The sequence below is a fragment of the Lutra lutra genome, chromosome 10 (genome assembly GCF_902655055.1).
Source record: "Lutra lutra chromosome 10, mLutLut1.2, whole genome shotgun sequence".
NCBI classification, from domain to species: domain Eukaryota; kingdom Metazoa; phylum Chordata; class Mammalia; order Carnivora; family Mustelidae; genus Lutra; species Lutra lutra.
Genome location: NC_062287.1, coordinates 63,448,804 through 63,470,798, shown reverse-complemented (window position 1 = coordinate 63,470,798; position 21,995 = coordinate 63,448,804). Strand labels below are relative to the sequence as shown.

Here is a 21,995-nt window from a genome sequence, read left to right as displayed (position 1 = left end):
CTCTATTTTTCTATTTTGTTTATTTTCGATTCTATTTTATTTTCTTCAGATTGTACTGAATCTCTGAGATGAGATACATTAAAAAATCCTATCATTCTCTGACATGATATTATACATAGAAAATCCTAAAGACTCCACCAAAAATTATTAGAAGTAATAAATGAATTCACTAAAGTTGCAGGATGCAAAGTTAATAGCCAGAAATTGGTAGTGTTTCTATACACTAATAGCAAAGTAATAGAAAGAAATTAAGAAAACAATACCATTTACAATTGCACCCACAATAAGAAGGTACCTAGGAATAAATCTAACCAAAGAGGTGAAAGACCTGTACTTTGAAAACTATAAAACGCTGATGAAAGAAACTGAAGAGAACACAAAGAAATGGAAAGACATTCCATGATCATGGTTTGGAAGAATTAATGTTACTAAAATGTTCATATTACTCAAAGCAATCTACATATTCAATGCAATACCTACCAAAATACCAACTGCATTTCTCACAAAACTAGAACAAATAATACTAAATTTCGTGTAGAGTCACAAAAGACCCCAAGTAGCCAAAGCAATCTTGAAAAAGAAAAACAAAGATGGAGGTTTCACAATCCCAGATTTCAAGATAAACTACAAAGCTGTAGTAATCAAAACAGTATGGTACTAGCGTAACAACAGACATAGATCAATGGAACAGAATAGAGAGTCCAGAGATAAACCCATGATTATATGATCAATTAATCTGTGACGAAAGAGGTAAGAATATACACTGAGGAAAAGACAGTCTCTTCAATAAATGCTGCTGGGAAAACTGGACGGCTACACACAGAAGAACAAAACTGGAACACTGTGTAGCATCATACACAAAAATAAATCAAAATGGATTAGAGACCTAAAAGTGAGACCTGAAACCATAAACACATCCTAAAAGATCGCACAGGCAATAACTTCTTTGACATTGGCTATAGAAACATTTTTATAGCTATGTTTCCTAAGGCAAGCAAAAATAATCTATTTGGACTAACTATATTAAAATAAAAAACTTCTGTGTAGCGAAGGAAACCATTAACAAAACAAAAAGGCAACCTAGTGAATGGGGGATATTTGCAAATGATGTATCTGATAAAGAGTTAATATCTAAAATATATAAAGAATTTATATGACTCAACACCAAAAAAATCAAACAATCCAGTTAAAAAATGGACAGAGGACCTGAACAGACTTTTCTCCAAAGAAGACGTACAGATGACCAACAGACACATGAAAAGATGCACAACATCACTCGGCATCAGGGAAATGCAAACAAAACCATAATGAGATATCACCTCACACCTGTCAGAATGGCTAAAATCAAAAACACAAGAAACCAAGCGTTGGAGAAGATGTGGAGAAAAAGGAACCCTTGTGTACTGTTGGTGGGAATGCAAACTTGTGCAGCCATTGTGGGAAATAGTATGGAGTTTCCTCAAAATATTAAAAATAGCAATCCCATATGATCCAGTAATTCCACTACTAGGTATTTACCCAAAGAAAACAAAAACACTAATTCAAAAGATAAATGCACTCTTATGTTTATTGCAGCATTATTTACAATAGCCAAGGAATGGAAGCAACCTGTATCCATCCACGGATGAATGGATAAGGAAGATGTGGTGTACACAAACACACACACACACAGACACAGTAGATTGCCGTGCCATAAAAGGCTGAGACTGTGTCATTTGAGACAACATGGAAGGACCTAGAGCGTATTATGCTGAGTGAAATAAGTCAGACTGAGGAAGACAAATATCATATGATTTCACTCATATGTGGAATCTAAAAAATAACATGAATAAGCAAAAAGGAGGGTCAGACCTATAAATCCAGAGAACAAGCTGATAGTTTCCAGAGGGGAGGAGTGTGGGGGGATGGGCAAAACAGGTGAAGGGGAGGGGGAGATATGGGCTTCCAGTTATGGGATGAATAAGTCACAGGAATAAAAGGCACAGCATAAGGAAAATAGTCAGTGACATCATAACAGTATCGTACAGGGACAGATGGCAGTACCCTCATGAGCACATCATCAGGGGTAGAGAGGCTGGCAATGAAGTTAAACCAGTGAGATGGAGAAGGAGTCATGGCGCTTTGTGGCCACCAGTCATTACGAAGATGTAGAAATTATTAATCCAAAGAAGGTCAAAAAGTAGAAAACATAGAATATGGGACAGACATGTAAAGCAGGTGGAAAAATAAGAGGGTCAGTAGTGGAAGGAGGTGGGATGGATTGTACCAAGTAGCTGAGTCATGCCAGCGGCACCCACATGCCCACATACTGGACACCCCTTTGCTCAGAACTTTCCAGTGGTTTCCTGGCTCACTGAGAATCATTCCCAAGTCTACAAGGCCCTCCATGCCTTGCCCTCCTGCTGGGCCTCCATCTCATTTCCTGTGGCGCTCTTTCTTGCTAACTCCACTTACCCCCATCTGCCCATCTTGCAGCTCCTCCAGGTTGCCAGCACACTCCTGCTTCTGGGCCTGTGCACATTCTGTTCCCCCTGCTGCTTGGAACACTCTTTTTCTGGCTACCGTCGTGACTCACTTCATTAAGAGTTCTCTTCAAAGGCCACCTCTTTAGAGACGGCTTCCCTAAACAATCACCCTGTTGGAGACAGCGGCTTCCTCTCTGTCACATTCCAAACATGCCCTGCTCATCTGTGGAGAATCCTTTCAGCTCATTGTATCTAATGCTGCACCCAGAGACAGCAATTTAATTTTCTGTTATTTACATACACACTTTAGGGGAAAAAAAAAGTGGAAGGAATTAGCCAATATTATTTACAGTGCATGATTCTGGGCTGATGAGATTAGAGGTCATTTATATCATTTAAAATATTTCCTGGTATTTCCAAGTATTTTCTAATGGGCACGGGTAACTGTTCCAATATGAAGCAGAACTCTGAGAAGTACAGACAAAGGAGCACATCATAACTGAGGCCCGTGGGTGTGGTTGAAGACACAGGCTTCTCTACAGCCCAGCTTACCATGTAGCTCCTTCCCTGTCACCTTTAGCCCGTCTCAGAATAAGTGTGGGGTTCCTTTGCACCTTTCCTCTCTGTCTAGATGTTTCCCACTGTCACTTCGATTTCCTTTTTCTTTCTTTGATTCTTTTCTCTTATTTTTCCACTTTCACCCTGGTCCTTTATTTACCTGCCATTACCCCCCTTCACTCCATTTTCTGACTGTAAAGAACCCCAGGCAGTGACACAGCAAGAAGCCCCTGCATTAAACTGTTTGATCTTGTGTTCTGTAATCTGCAGGGTCGCGAGGCCAGTGGTCCCCCTTCTGTGTACAGTGGGCACTGACTGGGTGCTTTCCACGTGTCAGGCTCTGCCCCAAGTGCTTTACCCATATTCTCTCACAGAATCCCCAGGACACCTATGCATCTGGTACTATAGTTGGCCCCATGTTATGAAGTTGGAACAGAGAGATTATGTGAGTGGTGACCCCAAGATTCAAACTTAGGCCACCTGACTCTAGGGCTTTTATCCACAGTGTAACCCAGTCCCTTATTCCAGCCAGGGAGCTGCTGACTCCTGGCCCCAGACCTCCCTGGGTGCTGTGGCCTTCTTCTGCCTTAGGGGAAAGAATTCTACGTTCTTATTTTGCTGGGTCCCCATTCACTTAATAAAGGAGACACTTCAAAATATAAAGGCATTTGGAGACTCTAAAAATGTATTTATTATACATAAAAACTCTAAATGCTTTCTGAGCTTACTTAGCCTTTACACTCAGTCAGCCTTGTAAAAACATCATTTAGTCAATAAAACCAATCAACCTCAAGATTCCCTGATAATTTCAGTGGTTCCCTATGTTTTCTTTAGTGTCTCATCCCCGTTGTCTCCTAATGAATGCTGTCCTAATCCTGAAGGATGTGTATGGGAAACACACCTTTCTCCCCGAGTGCAGACGGCTCCTCTCCCACACCGAGATAGAAGAGATGGTTCCCCTTCTTTGGCTCCCACTGTGCCCGTGCAATCTTCCACTATAGCGCACAGGGTGTATTTCCTCCATTTTTCATTCAAGAGACCTCTCGCCAGTCTGGGATCCTGTCCAGTTCAGCCTATCCACTCAGGCTTGAGCATGGGCCTGAGGACATGGAAAATAGAATACTTTTGGAGGTAGGTGTGTTATCCAGAAGGGGCCAACTTGCAAATTCACTACCACCTCTGCACGGAAACTCTCTCTTTGTCCCAAATTTGATTGGTTTCGGGGATCCCGGATCATCCTAACAAAGCTCACAAAAGACTTACGGGTACGGTCAAGTGCCACCTTACTCAATTACAATAAGAGAAATTAGACATCGGAGTTCAAGTGGTCTGGAAAACTTCCCCTCCCCTAAGCCTGGAATCAGGGTGGGGGAGTTCTGCTAGTGATGTAGCATCAAATGTCAGGACGTCCTGGTATCTTGAAGCATCCTTTCTCTAATCAGGAGGACCTGGTATTTGGGTTGGATCTACAGGGCCCCTCTCCCATGGATGGTTTTTAGATGGTACTGTTCTTGGTTGCACTGACAATTCTCTTGCTTCCACTGCTGACACAGTCTTCTGTTAAATGGCACATGATTCTGTAGCACAAAGAATCCTGTGCAGTATTCAGTAAGCACTGGGGCCACCGTACATGAGTGGAGGGTGAAGTGAACAGCAACACAAATGAGAGAAGTTGAACATCCAGATGAGATTATGAGTCATTTCCTGTCCTCAAGGAGCTTACGGTCCAGTGGGAGCAACAGACGCATCAAAATCCATTTCATCCTAGGTGGTGGGTGCAGTGAAGAAGGCCTGGGCAGGAGGGATGGGGCTGTTTTCTTTTGGCCTGGTCTAACTTTTCATTTTTGCATTATTTCTTCAGGGCTGGTTTAGGCTGTCACTGCTTTTATAAGGAAGAAAGGCACACAAATAAAACCATTTACCAAAAGCAGAAATAACTTTCGATTTGATGTCGAGATTGCAAAGGCGATAAAGACAGGGCACGACACTCCTGTTTTTCAAGAGGGTGCAAGTATGGGGTGGCTGGGTGGCTCAGTGGGTTAGAGCCTCGGCCTTCCGCTCAGGTCATGATCCCAGGACCCTAGGATCGAGCCCCACATTGGGCTCTCTGCTCAGCAGGGAGCCTGCTTCCTCCTCTCTCTCTGCCTGCTTGTGATCTCTGTCAAATCTTAAAAAAAAAAAAGAGGGTGCAAGTGCTGTGACTTTCCTAATAATGTCCTCATAATTTTCTCAATAGCAGGATTAGTACCAAATCCCAGGGGAAAGTTGCGAGAGCCCAATTTCTCAAGTTATTTAAAAGTCAGACTTGACAGACTCCCCCCATTTATACCACAGTATGAACTGGGGACCAGACCTTCAAGGTATAGTGAAGGCATGCGTGTACGGGGCTGCTGGTGACAGTGCCTCAGATGCTTTTCGAAAAGTTAATTTAAAATGAGAACTCAGAGGCAGTATATCAGGCTTCAAGAGGTTTAGAAAGTTAGACTTGAATGCATCATAAGGCTGTGTAATATATCTGACAGTTCAACTCAAATTTTAAATCAATATTTTAAAATATTTTTATCATATTATACTTGAATTCTGCAAAGTTTTTAAGGTACAGTAACTGGGGACATTATTTTTTTTTTAATGTTTTAAAGGCTCTTAATTAAAATGTTTCTTTTTCGTTCCTATTTATTCTTTCTGCGGGGGCTTACAAATTACTTGTTGCCGCTTTACTAAACAAGCAAAGATTTGTAAGTTCTTAGAGGCTGTTCCTTTCTTTTCTTTTTATTACAGAATTTTAGCAATTGTTCAGGGCTCATATATCATGCCTCGAAATTTGGTTTTCACTACAAAACCGAGAGGTTTAAATGGGATTTAAATTGTCAAAAAAATTGGGTCCACTCTAATGCTTTTTGAATCATGCCAGTAATTTGATCCTGTAGCTTAAGAAGATAGAGGATATAGAAGTGTAAGGAAAAATAGGGCTTGGACACCTACTCTGAGGCAGTGATTTACCAGAACAGCCGACGAGAGGAGACCCACCTCTTGCCATAAAGAGCCTGAAGTGAACATTCCTTGGAAGAGAATATGTAAAGCCTTCAAAAAAAAGCCTACAGATGTGTTTATTGTTTTTAATTAAATTTAAATTTTTTCAGTGTTCCAAAATTCATTGTTTATGTACCACACTCAGCGCTCCATGCAATATGGGCCTCCATAATAACCACCACCAGGCTCAGATGTGTTTATTTTTGTGGCCGAGAACACTCTGGACAAAAACAAGCTACAGAGGGAAAGCTGTGCTTTGCGAGGGTAGTGGCTGAGAAGGGCCTCTAGCCAGGCCGGCAGGGTCTCTCCTCTCCTGTGTTCCCAGCGCTGGTCTTCCTGCCTGAGAGCAGTGAGGGGAACAGGTCAGTCCAGGCATGAGAAACAATAGGTCACAGTCCACTTCTGTACTCCCCAGAGGCAGTCTGGGGCCCAAACCCAGCCCCATCTTTCAGCTTTTGTGCTATATTCAGCCGCCGCTTCCATAACATGCCTGCCACATCACTATGTTTCTTATTTTGTTTTTCTTAAAAGGAAAGTGAAAAAATTTAATGAATAAAGCTTTAAAACTTTTCAGGAGGGTCTCAGACCTGGAGCCTCTGTAAGTAAGAGCAGATGACCAGTCCTCCCCCACGTTAGAATCTGACCGCCATCATCGGCACACTATGTGACCTAGGATATGTCCCTTCGCTTCTCTGGGTTCTGCTTTAGTTACATCTGCTGGCGTGAGGATGCAGGCAGGTATAAACCCCCGTAGGCAGAGTGCTCAGCGCTGCCGGCCGGGCATGGAGAGCCCAAGGACTGGTAAATGCTGGGATTAAGACCCCTGAGAATGGGCTACCTCTTTGGCGCCAGTATACCTGGTATCCTGAGGAGGCTCCTCTGTGCCTTCTTCACAATAACGGAACTAAATGTCAGTGGCAAGTCCAGACAAGAAGGGCAGAGACTTGTGATTTCCTAGGTGTCAGCAGAACCCTGAAAACTAGACAAGTGAGAACAGGAGGAAGGGACTTTTTTCTTTTTCTTGAGATCTGAAAGTCAAGGAAGAACTCTCTGAAAAAGTGGCATTGAAGTCCCAGTGTGGAACAAGAGGATCCCTAGGTGGAGGAAAGGGTGAGGTGACAGATAGCTAGCTGGTAGGTAAAACAGATCTCTTGATTCCCATTTTGGTATTTTCTTTACTGCCTCAAACTGCCTCTCTCAGTCTCTTCCTGGAATCTCCAGAAAATATCACTGATAGAGTACTGACACATGAAACTATAATAAGGGTCACAGGGAACCATATTCATTCATTAAAGAAATGTTGGATTACTGCTATGAGCAAGGCTCTGTGTTGCATGTCTAAATACCCAGCATCTTCCTGCTTAACCATGTCCCTTTTGGGCCAAGGGCCTCCCTGTCAGACATATGGGAAACCTCACCATCTTCTTTTACTCCTCCTTGTCTCATTTCCCCCTTTCTGCTCCCCTTACTCACTGGACATCTAGAATGTGGGAGCAGCCTTTAACTTGGCTCCCTGCTCTGGGCTTCATACTGGGCACTAGGAAGGTAATTGGAATTAAATATGTAGGATAGAATCTTGGCTAAATGTTTAAGACTCTATCTTGAATTCTTATTTTTTGTTTGTTTATTTATTTTAGATTAAAAAATTATTTGAGAGAAAGTGAGAGAGGGCATAAGCTGGAGGGGAGAGGGAGGGGGAGAAATAGACTCCCTGCTGAGTTGGGAGCCTGGTGAAGGGATAGACCCCAGGACCCTGGGATCATGACCTGAGCCGAAAGCAGACACTTAACCGACTGAGCCACTCAGGTGCCTTGTTTATTTCTAAATAATCAGCAAAAAGCACCTGGGATTCTATCACCTAGAAATAACCAATACCAACCACTACTAGCAATGTGTATATCTCTATATACTTTATATAATTTTTAATTTAATTTTTATTTTTAAAAAGATTTTATTTATCTGACAGAGAGAGACAGCGAGAGAGGGAACACAAGCAGGGGGAGAGGGAGAAGCAGGCTCCCCACTGAGCTGGAAGCCTGATGCAGGGTTTGATTTCAGGACCCTGGGATCAAGACCTGAGCTGAAAGCAGATGCTTAAACAACCAAGTCACTGAGGTGCCCCACTTCACATAATTTTTTTAAAAAATAAAATGACATCATATGCAAAATTTAAAATCCTTTATACATATACCATGAGTATTTTTTGAAAATATATTCACGGGGCACCTGGGTGGCTCAGTGGGTTAAAGCCTCTGCCTTCCCCTCAGGTCATGATCTCAGGATCCTGGGATCGAGCCCTGCATCGGGCTCTCTGTTGAGCGGGGAGCCTGCTTGCCTTCCTCTCTCTCTGCCTGCCTCTCTGCCTACTTGTGATCTCTGTCTGTCAAATAAATAAATAAAAATCTTAAAAATATATATATATTCACATTATTTTAATGGATGCATTATTATATGTTATTATATCACTATTGCTTTATTTAACCTTTCATTGATTTACCTTTGTATTGCTACTAATATTTTACTGTTATAAACATTATTATTGTAAATTATAAAATGCACAGATTTTGTACATTTCTTGGAGTGTTTTTATCAAATAAAGTCTCATATAAGAAGTTGCTAGATCAAAAAGGTGTTTAAGACTTTTGGTGAATATTGTCAGACTGCCCTCTGGAAATTTTATACCAATTTACACTCCCCAAAGTAGCCTACAAGCATGGCTTTTTTCCTACACTATCACCTGCTTATTGATATTCTTTTTTTTTTTTTTAAGATTTTATTTATTTTGCTTATTGATATTCTTTAATATCTTTGCCAATCTGCTAGGTGACAAATGGCCTCATTATTGTATTAATTTGTATTTCCTTGACTACTAAGGAAACTAAACATCTTTTGCATATTTTAGGCTATTTATATTTTTTGTTTTCTATTCATATCCTATAACTATTTATTGATTTATCTTATTTGCCTGTATTAATTCTGTCATATATACATTATATTTTCCTACTTGATGTTTGTTTTTGTTTACTGATTAGTGCAGCAGAAACTTGAAATTTTGGTTTCACCAAAACTGTCACTCCTATATTTATAATTTCTGCCCTTAGTTCTTTTCTTAGAAAGGCTTTTCCTATTTCTAGACTAGCAAATATTCATCTATATTTTATTTGAGTTTTTCTTTCTTTTTTAAATTTTATTTATTTATTTGACAGAGAGAGAGATCACAAGTAGACAGAGAGGCAGGGAGAAGCAGCTCCCTGCTGAGCAGAGAGCCCAATATGGGGCTCCATCCCAGAACCCTGAGATCATGACCTGAGCTGAAGGCAGAGGCTTAACCCACTGAGCCACCCACGCGCCCTTATTCGAGTATTTTTAAAGTTCCATTTATTATATTAAAATCAGCTTGATACTAAATTTATGTTAGTATAAGGCATAAGACAAAAAAGTATGTGTATGGCTTAATTTGCTTTCATTGGTTGATAAATCCATCATTTCCCCACTGGTCTGAAGTGCTGATAATATCACTCACTAAACTCACACATATGTAATTTACTGGGATCTTTGAGGTGGGCTGTTAGAAGCAAAGCCATAGGGAGGTCCAGGTATAAAGTAATGATAAGGGCAGTAATAAGAATGAAAGGAAGAGGATTAATGCAAGAAATCTTATATTGATGCATAAATAGAGGTTGAATCTTGCTTATTTGAAATGTGAAAAAGGAGAGGTCAAGAGTAACAATAATTTTTCTGAGGCAGGTAACTGGGGGAAAGTGCCATGCACAAAACTGTGAAAAGCAGAAGTTGGCTGTGAAGTAGAAGATGATAATGATTTGATCATGTAGATTTTGAGCTTGTGGTCCTCACAGAGCCTCTATGTGATGATGATGATGGTGGTGGTGTGTGATTGTGTGTGTGTGTGTGCATGTGAGAGAGAGTGAGGAGAGGAAGAGGGTGAGGGAGAGAGAGTAGATTAAACCAAAATTCAGCTAACTTTAATTGAGTATCTACTGTATTTCATAGGCAATACAGCGGTTTCCTGGATGGTTCGTCAGTCCTTGAAAGATTTTGCTCTCTTCCTCAGAGAAGTAAAGCAACAGCCAGTGCCACCACGGAGTCTGAGAAATGGCACAGAGTTGCTCCCTAGCCCTCTCCTCCTGCTCAGCCTTAGAGCCTCCCTGTCCCAGGTCCCTGATCACCCTCCACCTGGAGAAGAGATGGAATCCCCAGCCCGAAAGCCTGCAGGGAAGGTAGGGAGCACAGGAGGGAAACCTGTAGGGGAAGAGGCTTCCGTGGGATGGGAACTGTGGGGCTGTTTCCTTGAAACTTCTTCCAGGCCTACTGCTAGTCCAAGCAGGGGATGAGGGAAAGGAGCAGGAGAAAGTGAGTGAGAGCCCCAACACTGCCCATCACCAGCCTGGCCTCCATCCCACATCTCACCTCTAGCTGTTTTTTCAGAGGCTGGGGTACAGCCAGAGCAGCCCAGGGCAGTCACCGTCTTGGGCTTGAGAATGTTGCCTTCCACAGAGTTAGCTGTCACAGGTAGTAGAGCAGTTCCTACTGGCCCAATTTGGAACGTCAGACCTCTGTTCTATGGGAACACGTGACCTGGAGTGGTTTAGGGTCAATGAAATGTCAGTGAAGATTCATGATGAATTAAGAAGACTTTCATGGTCTGTTGCCACATGCAACTGTGTTTCCGTGGACAAGGTGTCCATGTTCCAAGTCACTGACTTGAGAATAGACATTAGGGTGAGGCTCCTGGAAATTGGAAATGGGCTGTACTAAGTTTTCCAATCAAGTAGACGAAATTAAAAAAAAAAAAAATCCATTATTGGATGCATTGCAAACTTCCATGCTTTGTAGAGACATTTTTTCAGGTAAGAATTTCCCAAATACAGGGGCGCCTGGGTGGCTCAGTGGGTTAAGCCGCTGCCTTCGGCTCAGGTCATGATCTCAGGGTCCTGGGTCTCAGGGTCCCGCATCGGGCTCTCTGCTCAGCGGGGAGCCTGCTTCCCTCTCTCTCTCTCTGCCTGCCTCTCTGTCTACTTGTGATCTCTGTCTGTCGAATAAATAAATAAAATCTTAAAAAAAAAAAAAAAAGAATTTCCCAAATACTTGTTTCAAATCAAAGATTCTTTAAGTTGAATACTATCAGAAGTGGGAGTCTGGTTATTAAAGATAAAAGCTTTATACTTTTAAATGTTTAAAATATACCTTAGCATATCCTGTACTATTTGGTTCCAGAGTAACCCTGCAAGAGATGATTTTCCCCATTTTCTAGATGAAAGCTAAGACTGGGATGGACCAACCCATTTGACTGATACTATGGTTCAGAGCAGACCTGGGGCTCAAGTGAGGACCCTGCATTCCATCTCCATCCTCCTCCTTCCTACCCCACCAGCAATGCTACAGGCTTTGAAGTTCTGCTTTTTTGAGAACACATTTCTTTTTTAAGATTTTACTTATTTATTAAGTGAGAGAGAGAGAGCACACTAGCATGAGCAAAGAGAGAGGGAGAAGCAAGCTTCCCTGCTGGGCAGGGAGCCCGATACAGGGCTCGACCTCAGGACCCTGAGATCATGACCTGAGACAAAGGCAGGTGATAAGCAACTGAGCCACCCAGGCACCCCAAGACCACATTTTTGGTTGTTTTTGTTTTCGTTTTTGTTTTTTGATAAGCATACATTTGTTTCAGGCCTCAGCATGATTTATTTTGTTTGGCATGCTGACAGGTGTCACCTATCCCCAAATGTGAATTTACACTGTGTGATCAGAAGTCTGTTACGGGTTTAGTGAAGTGATCACATAGACACGGCCTCCTTTTGATAAACTTAATAATTTAATGTCCTGGGAACATGAATAGGCGAGGATGGCAAAGCTTAGCAGACAGCCCTTTAACACCTAATCAGTTAAAGCAGAACAGAGTACTATACTCTTAGATTAAAGGCCACCGTGTTATTTTGTGCCTATGGACACCTTAGGAACTATTTGTGGTGTGTGGTAAATATAAGAAGGAAATATAGTCCAACGTATGTGGAAGATATTTTAACATTTTTTATAAAAATGACTCCCCTCAACATAAATGACATTAATTAGAATTTCTTTCCAAGTTGCTACATTAGGACTACATTAATTTTACCATTAATTTTATGTTATTGCATTTGTAATTTTACCATTGCTGTATTACTTTTACCATTCATTTAAACTCTGCCTCTGAAAGATTTGTAAGGAAAGTTCCTCTCTAGTTTTGCTAAGGCAGATGATAAGGAAAGATACTATTTATGATACCAGCTTTCAGATGAAATAGGAGATGACAGTGACTAGGAGAGTTAAAAACGGGTTTAAGAGGAAAGACACTGAAGACGGAATGAAAACCTACGGAAATCCAGAGATGAAACTAGGAGCTCTCTGTACTCTTGCCCACATATGAGAAACCTACAGGGGTGTGGCGCACCGAGCAGAAGTGACACAGAGCAGGGCTGGAGAGAGCAAGCCTGGCCGGTTCCTTGCTCTAGTCCTTCTCCTTGTACCATGCCCCGCGCAGAGGGCAAACAGGACTGACTGAAAGGAGGGGTAGAAGCTGCAGTGGGCAGGTGTCCAGGTGCCAGAGTGGTCCACGCAGCCAAGCAAAGCAAGGGAGCACGTAGGAGTAAAACATTTTCTTTCAGGACACAGACTCTCATTTTCTGGGAACTATTAGGACAGATCAGCTATTGTAAAGGTGTCAGAATTATTTGTTTTTTAGAAATAAAGATTACCTTTTCCTTGCTGCAATTTGCACGCTCTTATCAGAGATGGAAGTTCTTTTTAAAATGTTTGTATTTTTGTGGAAAAAAAAAAAAAAAGAAGAGCTTAAAAGAATAGGGCTTAATCTGTCACCTTCCCAGGAGCCTCAACTCCCCAAGTTCTGACATCAGTGGCTCCCTGTGTCTCTGGTGGATGGGCCCTTAATTGTAGGCAGGCAGGAACCACTCTTGAGCTCTGAATTAACATCTTTCTACTCTACCTTACTCTCCAAAGAATGCTAGGATTGTACATCCAGGACAGAGTTGAATATTTGGGGACACACATATGAGATTTTTAAATTCTTTAGTTTTTGAAATACTTACTATATATCAAATAATACAAAAGAAAATGAACAGTATTTGCCTTCTCATGTTTCCCTTTTCATGATCAACATCTAAAAAATCCTTTGGCCTATTTCTAAGCATGACAAATCAGTAGCATACCAAATGAGGAGAAATAAGGCATTTAAATTTAAGCTGATTAAAAATTCAGAATTTATATGCAAATGAGTATAAATTTATATTTATGCATTTTATTTATGGTTTAGTTACATATTACATTTGTTAATGCAAACTGCCTATGTGGTGAATGTTGCCAAATAACATCCATTTTTAGGATTACCATGAGGAAAATGGATTTACATTTTATTTATATGTGAGAACAGTTTTATTATTTTCATTTTCAATGAAATGTTAGACTCTGAAAATCCAATAAAAGTAAAACATTTTTATTTTGGTAACATTACATATTAAGATATTTGTTTATTTGGGGCTGAAAAATTAGTATAATTAAGATGAGTACTGATTAAAAGAGCCTCACTTTATAAGTGAACAAAGATGCATATTCATGTTGGTTTCTCATATGGCTTAAATATTGTCATTTTAATACTATAGACATGTATAGCATGCTATATATATATTTTTTAATGTCAGTAATTGATTGGATTCTGTACCTGAGACTTTTCTTTTCAACATTTGGGAAGGCATAATGGAGAAAGCATTATGACATATTGTCTTGAGTTCTCTCTAAAAAGAACTGAAGAGCTGATGACATTCACCCTTAGACCAAGCAGTCCTTTGACGACATGAGTATAATTCATTTGCCAAGAGACATGTATTAAAACATATATCTACTTACTATTTTTTTCTCTTTCTAAACCAAACTGACATGGAAGTAGTTCCAAAAATATTCAAGAAATGGGATACGGTGTGGGGCACCTGGGTGGCTCATTTGGTAAAGTATCCTCTCAATTTCGGCTCAGGTCATGATCTCAGGGTGGTGGGATGGAGCCCTGTGTCAGGCTCTGTGCTGAGTGTGGAGCCTGCTTAGGATTCTCTCTCTCCTTCTTCCTCTGCTCCTCCCTCCAATCTTACCCCCTACCTACCCCACCCCCACTCTGACCCTTTGGGTGCTCTCTTTCAAAAAAAAAAAAAAAAGTGTGCCAGAGAAAGAGAGAGAGAGAGGGAGAAGGAAAGAAAGAAATGGGTATGGCTTTTTATTGGAAACATAAATTTCTCATCTGAGTGTTGGTACTTGCTCATTTTCTTCTCAACTAATGGCAACCTCTTCCTATGGTAACCGTTCCTTGCCTGTCACAGTCGGTTGTCAACTCTAGCTATTACCATCATCCCAAAAGACCAACTTCCCCGATGCATCCCCTGTACCGGCCAGGTTGTGTTACATTTGTATGTGTTCCTGCCTTAAAGATGTTAGCCTCCCTTGTGGCACTTGGTGGTGCAGTCAAAACCCCTGGTTTTGCCTCAGGTTGTGATCTCTGGGTAATGAGATGGAGTCCCGAGTTGGGCTGCATGCTCAGTGCAGAGTCTGCTTGGGACTCTCTCTCCCTCTGATTCTCTGCCCCTCCTCCCTCCTGCTTTCTCTCTCAAATAAATAAATAAATCTTTTTTTTTTTTTGAAGATGTTAGCCTCTTGGGGGAGCGGGTGCGGATATTGAAGAATGGTATTCCTACCATGACTGCATTAACTCCCTTCCCTCTGTTACTTTCCAGCCACAGGACCATTGCTGGGCAGCATGTCCACCCACCCACTGGAATCAGGAATAAATGTTTGGTTTGGTTCAGCAGACAGAGCTGTGGTAGGTGTTGGGGTGCAAAGTGAACAGATCTTTTTAGTCTCCAGGAGCTCGTGCTTCAATAATCTGTCTCATATCCTTCAGCATCATCCTGCCCACTTGGCTGCTCCTCTTTTGTTCGTTGTTGTGCGAGCTCTCAAACGTCCTGGCCTTGCTTCACACCTTTCCTCACTTTGTTCTTTAATCCTGGTACTAGATTTCTTTTTAATCATGGCCAACACCCCATCCCCAAGTGTTTTGGGGAGCCTCCAATTTAAGTCTCCAGAAAGCTTTCTGAGCTAAGTAAAAGACATTCTAAACATTTAACTCTTTTTATTTTTCTAAATTACTAGATCATAAGCAGCAAAAAATAAAAGATGGCACCATCGTGTCTGAAGTGTTAATCTGGGGGCAACAGGAATCCCTTAGTTTCTTGAGTAATTTTAAATTCCTATGTAATTGATTGGTGATATATATATGTTCTTAGCTATTTTAAAAAAATCAAAACAATAATGACATTTGAAAACAACTTAGGGAGAAAATCTAATGGTTTACGGCAGATTTGTACATCTTAAGAATGATTTTGGATGAAATATTAAAATGGAGGCTTGGAAATATCATAGAATGCTCCTATTCTTGCCTAAATAAAAAATTAAAGATTTTTCTTGCTCCTCTCCTCAACAACAGCAAGAATTTATAGATTTATATAGATTTCTAAGAAAGTGGGACAGTCAGATCTGTGAAAATAGAAATAAAGAACATGGAAACTGTTGCAAAATGAAAGTATTTCTCTAGATCATTCAGATTATTTAAGACAATAATTTCGTTTCTCAGAAACACGCATGCTCTGGCCTGGTTATCTTCGGAGACTCTCCCTGTTTCCCTTTCTTGAGATCAGGTAGGACACCCCCCGCCCCCCCACTATGCTGCACTGTAGCTGGGCTTCCCAGAGCCTAGAGAAAAATTGAACTCTGGTGGTTGAATAAATGACTTCTTTGTCTCTGAAAGTAGCCTAAACCTTATCACTTCTAATTAAACAAACAAAATCCCCCACATTTTACTGATTAATAGTTTTTCTATTTTTTCCTCCCCTCATTTTTGCTATAATACCATTATATCTACTGTTCATTTTAAACATGCAGTATTTCAACTACATTTAGATTAACTAAGCTTCTCACGATCTGGTCTTGAAACTGAACTACCACCTATCGTAGTATGTTATGAAGAAATACGTTTCAAGACGAACAAGTGATTTGCTATAATATAGGCCATTTTATGCAGGAAAATGTTTATACAGGAAAATGTTTCTAATAACACAGACATTCATGTGTGGGGATTTGTACTCAGGTTTGGTAATTTATAGTTGCACCCAGAATGTTGCTTTTGGGTATCTTTTTAAAATTTAGAACTCATATTATTACCCAACTAGTAGTCAGCCACTTCTTTTTCAACATATGAAGGATGTAGCTGTTAACTCTGTAGCTTGTAAATAGATTCTTTTTTTTTTTTAATAATTTTTTTTTTTTAAGATTTTTTATTTAGTTATTTGACAGACAGAGATCACAAGTAGGCAGAGAGGCAGGCAGAGAGAGAGAGGAAGGGAAGCAGGCTCTCCGCTGAGCAGAGAGCCCGACGTGGGGCTCGATCCCAGGACCCTGAGACCATGACCTGAGCCGAAGGCAGAGGCTTAACCCACTGTACCACCCAGGCGCCCCTGTAAATAGATTCTGATTAGTCCACGATAACTGGTTGGATTCAATATTACCATGTCAAGCAAGTGGCCCGGTACTTCTAGTCTTTACAGAAAATTCCCAACTGGGTGGACTGCATGTCAGCAGGTCTGCTAAATTTCAGTCATGTTGGTTATACTGTGTCAGCATATCCTACCTCCCCAAAGCTACATCCTGCCAACTCACTCACTATGGCTGTTTGCCCTCTAGCATCTTTTTCAGGGTGTCCTTTACTTCTGTGTTCCTCAGGGTATAGATCAGGGGGTTAAGCAGGGGAATTACAAGACTATAAAACACAGAGACCACTTTGTTGGACTTCCACGAATCCCCTGCCTTGGGATGCTGCAGGTACATGAAAAACAGGGTCCCGTAGAAGATGATGACCACAGTGAGGTGGGAAGCGCAGGTAGAAAAGGCTTTGCACTTGCCTTCCGAAGACTGGATTTTTATAATGGAAAAAAGGATGCAAATGTAGGAGATGAGGACCGTCAGGAGGGATCCAGTGAGGTTCACTGCTGAGAAGATCAAGAGCTGCTTTTCTTTGTTGCTGGTGTCTGAGCAGGAGAGGGTCAGGAGAGGGGGGTCAGCACAGTAGAAGTGGTGGATGATGTTGGAGTTGCAGAAGGACAACTGGAAGGTGAGAACTGTTTGTATTACAGAGTTCAGGAAGCCGTAGGTGTAGACCCCTATCACCAACTCCTTGCAGACCCGCTGTGTCATAATGGCTGTGTAGATCAGGGGGTTACAGATAGCCATGTAGCGGTCATAGGCCATTGTGGCCAAGAGGAAGCATTCGGTGGTGGCAAAAGCACTGGAGAAGTACAGCTGGGCAAAGCAGCCTGAAAAGGAGATGGTTTTTTTCTTCACCAATAAATTCTGCAGCATCTTGGGCCCAATGGAAGATGAGTAACAAACATCAATGAATGCCAGGTGGCTGAGGAAATAGTACATGGGGGTGTGGAGCTTCAAGTCCACCTTGATAAGCAGGATCATGCCAAGGTTTCCTACCAAGGTGATGAGATAAATTACAAAGAACACCACAAAGAGGGGAAGCTGGAGCTCTGGACGGTCAGTGAATCCCATAAGGACAAATTCCGTCACTGTGGTCCGATTGCCTCTTGCCATTTTGTTCTCTCTCTTGTTGGAAAAAGAAGAAATATGGCTTCAAAATGATTAGACTGAAAATAAAAGCTTCTTACCTCCTTGTTACAGTAGCAGATGACAGAAATGTGGCTTCACAATCCCAGCATTAAAGACTATCATTAGCGATAGGGCTTTATTCTGCCAAAAGAGTCTCAGAGGAGTCGGAGCCCATCCATTTTCTCTTCGGAGGGAGACTGACCGACTGACCTCCAGGTAAGCTGCACCAAGTTACATGCCCAACAACACTGTACGAGAATGCTGGTTTTCCCATAAAACCCAGATCTTATCAAATTTCAAACCTTTGCCACCATGATGGTGAATTCTGGGCAACTCGTGTCATCTTGATTTTTAAAAATGATGAGTAGGAGTTAATAACATTTTTCAAACAATTATTTGCATGTGTATTTCTTTTTCATGACTGCTCAGTTCCATCCCTTTGATAATTTTCCCATTAGGTTGTGGATCTTCTAAGCATTTTATTTACAGGGACTCTTTGTTTATTAAGGAAAGCAGCCATTTGTTTGACACGTGTATTGCAAATTATTTCTTAGTTTGTCACTCGACATTGATGTGTTATTTTTTTCTTTTTGCTACATGGTAAATTTTAAAGAGTTTGGTGTCAACTTTATCAATCTTTTTTTGAATTCTGATCTTTGTGACATAGTTAAATAAGCTTTCCTTGATTAAAAATTATTTTAAAAATTATCTCTTGCTATATTCCAAGCTTTATCGGATTTAATTTTTTGTTACAACCTTTGCTCTATCTGGAGTTTAATGTTGATATAAAGAATGAGGTAATCAACTCTTTTCACGTATTTACCCAAATAGCTAATCAGGTGTTCTAATGCCATTTGTTGGTGTAACAATTTTCCAGCTGATTTTTTTGATTTAAAACTCCAGCCTTATCATAGAGTAAAAGATTCGTAAGTAATTGGGTTGATTTCTGATTCATTTTCTTTGTAGTCTCTTCTAGAACAAGGACGAAACATTTGAATATAATACTATAGAATTGATTTTAGTAACTGGTAACAAAATTTCTGGCTATTTTCACATATATATTTTCCAGATGAACTTTGGCATTATTTTATCAAGTTCCAAAAAAAAAAAATAATCCTGTTTTCACTTAGAATATGATTGCATTGAATTGGTATGTTAATTTGCTGAGAATTGACAGCTTTGCATTCAAAATTTCTTTGAGTAAGGTTATGTATGCCATTTATCAATGACTTTCCTAAACAGAGTTTTAAAGTTTTCTTAAACTTTACAGATAAACATTCTATATATTTCTTTGAAGTCTATTTACAAATGTTGTATCTTTTTGTAAAGGAAGCTTTTTTTTTTCCTTTTGTGGGTTTTTAGGGGCTTTTTATATATAGAAAAGCTACCGATTTTTGTAAATTAATTTTATAACTATCTTCTCTACTACAGTTCCCTATCATTTAAAAATAGTTCATAGTTGATTCTTTTGGGTTTTTCAAATACAGATTCATATAATATGAAAAGGATACGAACTTCTTCCTTCACTTCTGTATAGGATCTCTCATTCCTTTCTCATTTCAACTTGTATTGGTTAGTCCTTCCTGATTAATATTAAAAATAGTGACAAAGGTGCCATTTCTTACTTTTTTTTTTTTTTAAGATTTTATGTATTTACTTGACAGAGAGAGCAAGAGAGCACAACAGGGGAAACAATAGAGGGAGAGGGAGAAGCAGGCTCCCCGCTGAGCAGAGTCCAATGCAGGGCTCAATCCCAGGACCCTGGGATCAAATTTTTACCTTCCAGCATTGTAAAGAGTGCTTCAAAAGCACAAGGGGGCTCTCAGGCACATAGACCTACAGGATAGCCTGTACAACACAACTGGTGCTTGAGAAAGACAAGGCTTTAAATAACTACCCGTATTTGGTATGGGTAAAATACAGGCTCCCTAGAAGCAAGCCTGCCTTTGACACTGGCAGGGCCCAGGGTAAGAATAACAAATGGGGGCCTACGTATCTACACCTTAGTAAGTAAAAGTTAAAAGTAAAGATAACAAATTAGTATGTTCCAGCTCTCCTCCTCAACAAATATACCTTTATAATAACCTGGAAGGCCGAATCCTTGGAGTTCATGCTGGGATGAGGTGGTGAGAGAACCTGCTTCTGGCCCACGGTTGTGGCTGCGTGGGTGTGAACCTGCCAGCTCACATGATGTACCTGTTCACACCCCTGCAAAGAGCCATCCCTTGGCTTTTCTTAAGCCTGAAGTATGTAAACATTAGCATTGTGGTTTACTCTTACAAAGGTGATCTGGGAAAGAGACTCTTGTAAACTCTGAAGGCCATCTGGGCAAGGGTCTTGGTACCTGAAAGATGGTCTAGAAGGGAAGGATAGGATGAACGGAGGTTTGGAGGGGGCACATCTCTTTGGCCTTGTCCCATGGAATGTGGTGCAGTAGGAAGAGGCTCAGGATTGCCCTGAAGAATGTGGCCAAGGCAGGGTCCCTTTTGTTTGGCTCTAAGGGTAGTGTTGCCTGTAAGTAAATGCACCTCTGGGCTAGATAACTGAGGGCCTCATCCATTCTGAGGAGTTTGGTCTGTACCCTAGACGGAGTAGGCAGCCTTTGGAATGAACTGGGATGGTCATGGAAGATGGAAAGAACCTCAATTAGTGAAAGATGGATTCAAGGAGAACATTTTAGTAAGGGATAGTTGAGCAAAGAGTTGATTCAGAGCAGCTCAGAGCGTGTTGAGTAGACTGTGAGCATCCTTTCTGTTAAGAGCAAGTACATCTGAAAGAGATGAGTGAGAAACAAACTAGATGGGGGTGGGGCTGCCATATTGTGTAGAACTTCCCACGTCAGGGAGGTTTTAATAACTAGATCAGTAGTGAATGTAGACCCATTAAACATCAGAGCAGTAGGATGACTTGACCAGAGTTAAGCTTTCAGGGAGTTACTCTGGGAGCATGGGCACGGTGGATAGAAGGGAGGGAGGGCGCCATCAGTAGGGACACCAGCTAGGATGTTAGGGCAAATAGGTACCCCAAAGGCTGAGTCTGTGTCACTTGGCAATTGACTGAGATTCAAGTTTTAAGTCTGAGAGACCAGGATAATGATAACCTGAGAATTGATAGTTCAATTAAATTTTACCTTGTCTCTTTCTCTTTCCTAAGAATCTGACACAACTTAAATACGCACACGCATACACATACACACACACAAGCACCAATAAAGTTGAGGACATTCTGAGGAGAAGAAAAAGAATCAGATTTCCCGCTGTATTTATACAAGTCACTGTGAGATAATGCTTTTAGTAGAAACAGAAATTCTGGGCTAGGAGTGGAGTAAGAGGGAAGGGTGTTGAATTCAGTCTGAGGGGATGGTGGATGGCTACCGCACAGGCACAGCTAGCAATATCGATTTGAGAGCCATTAATGGACAGAAGATGGTAAAAGTTGTGGGAATTCATGACACCAGTCAGGGACAGAGAAATAGGTAACAGCAGTGGTTCAAGGACAGATCTTTGGGAAAATTATATCTTAAGGTCTGGGGAAAGGAGTGGTTGTCTGAGGTGCTGGAAGATGTCCAGGCTAGCGCATATCAGGAAATGGTAAGGAGCTTTTTAAATATGGACCTTTTTAATACTCCTGGGTTACTCACGATAGACATAGCCTATTTTGCTGTGGTCTTACTTGTCTCAGTAATGACTTCCAGCAAACCAAACACTAAGATCTTTAGGAGTGGCACATAAGCAATCTTACTCAGTAAAATTTTGTTGTTCTGGACTCTGTGCCCTCTAAAGGCAAGAGGACATGTTTTTGTATTTATTTCTAAAATGGGTCAAGACTCCCTGCCTCCCTTCAGAGTATAATGGTTCTTAGTTAACTGTGATGCAGAACAAGTTGGTAACTCTAGAAAGACCCGAAGAGCCAGTGGACCAACACTAGCTGTATTTATCAGCTCTTGCATGACAGAATATTTTTCCTATGTTAGTGATCATTGACATAATTGCACATTTGCCTGTTCAGGTTCTAAGACATGGTTAATACATCCTAATTTCTAGATTTTTAAAAAGTTTCTCTTGGAATAGCAAAATATTTATTCCTCATTTATCCTATGGAAATGCTTTTTTTTACAATCAAAAATCTTCTAATTGAATGCTCTTTCTTAACAGTTTTCAACCCATTATGGACTCTGATTGTCTTCACAGGCAATTAAGTTTAAGGCTTACTGATAATATGAGT

At 40.8% G+C, this 21,995-nt stretch overlaps 1 protein-coding gene across 1 annotated transcript; it reads right to left on the bottom strand.

Annotated features, from left to right (window-relative positions):
- Positions 1-16,820: 16,820 nt before the first annotated feature.
- On the bottom strand, positions 16,821-17,762 carry LOC125080185 (olfactory receptor 1030-like). The gene has a single exon (XM_047694063.1). It carries the CDS (start codon positions 17,754-17,756, stop codon positions 16,821-16,823), a length of 936 nt encoding a protein of 311 aa, XP_047550019.1. The 5' UTR covers positions 17,757-17,762.
- Positions 17,763-21,995: the final 4,233 nt, after the last annotated feature.

What these genes read in the sequence shown, in the direction of transcription:
- LOC125080185 (XM_047694063.1), bottom strand. Translation starts at nt 17,756, where the DNA reads ATGGCAAGAGGCAATCGGACCACAGTGACGGAATTTGTCCTTATGGGA.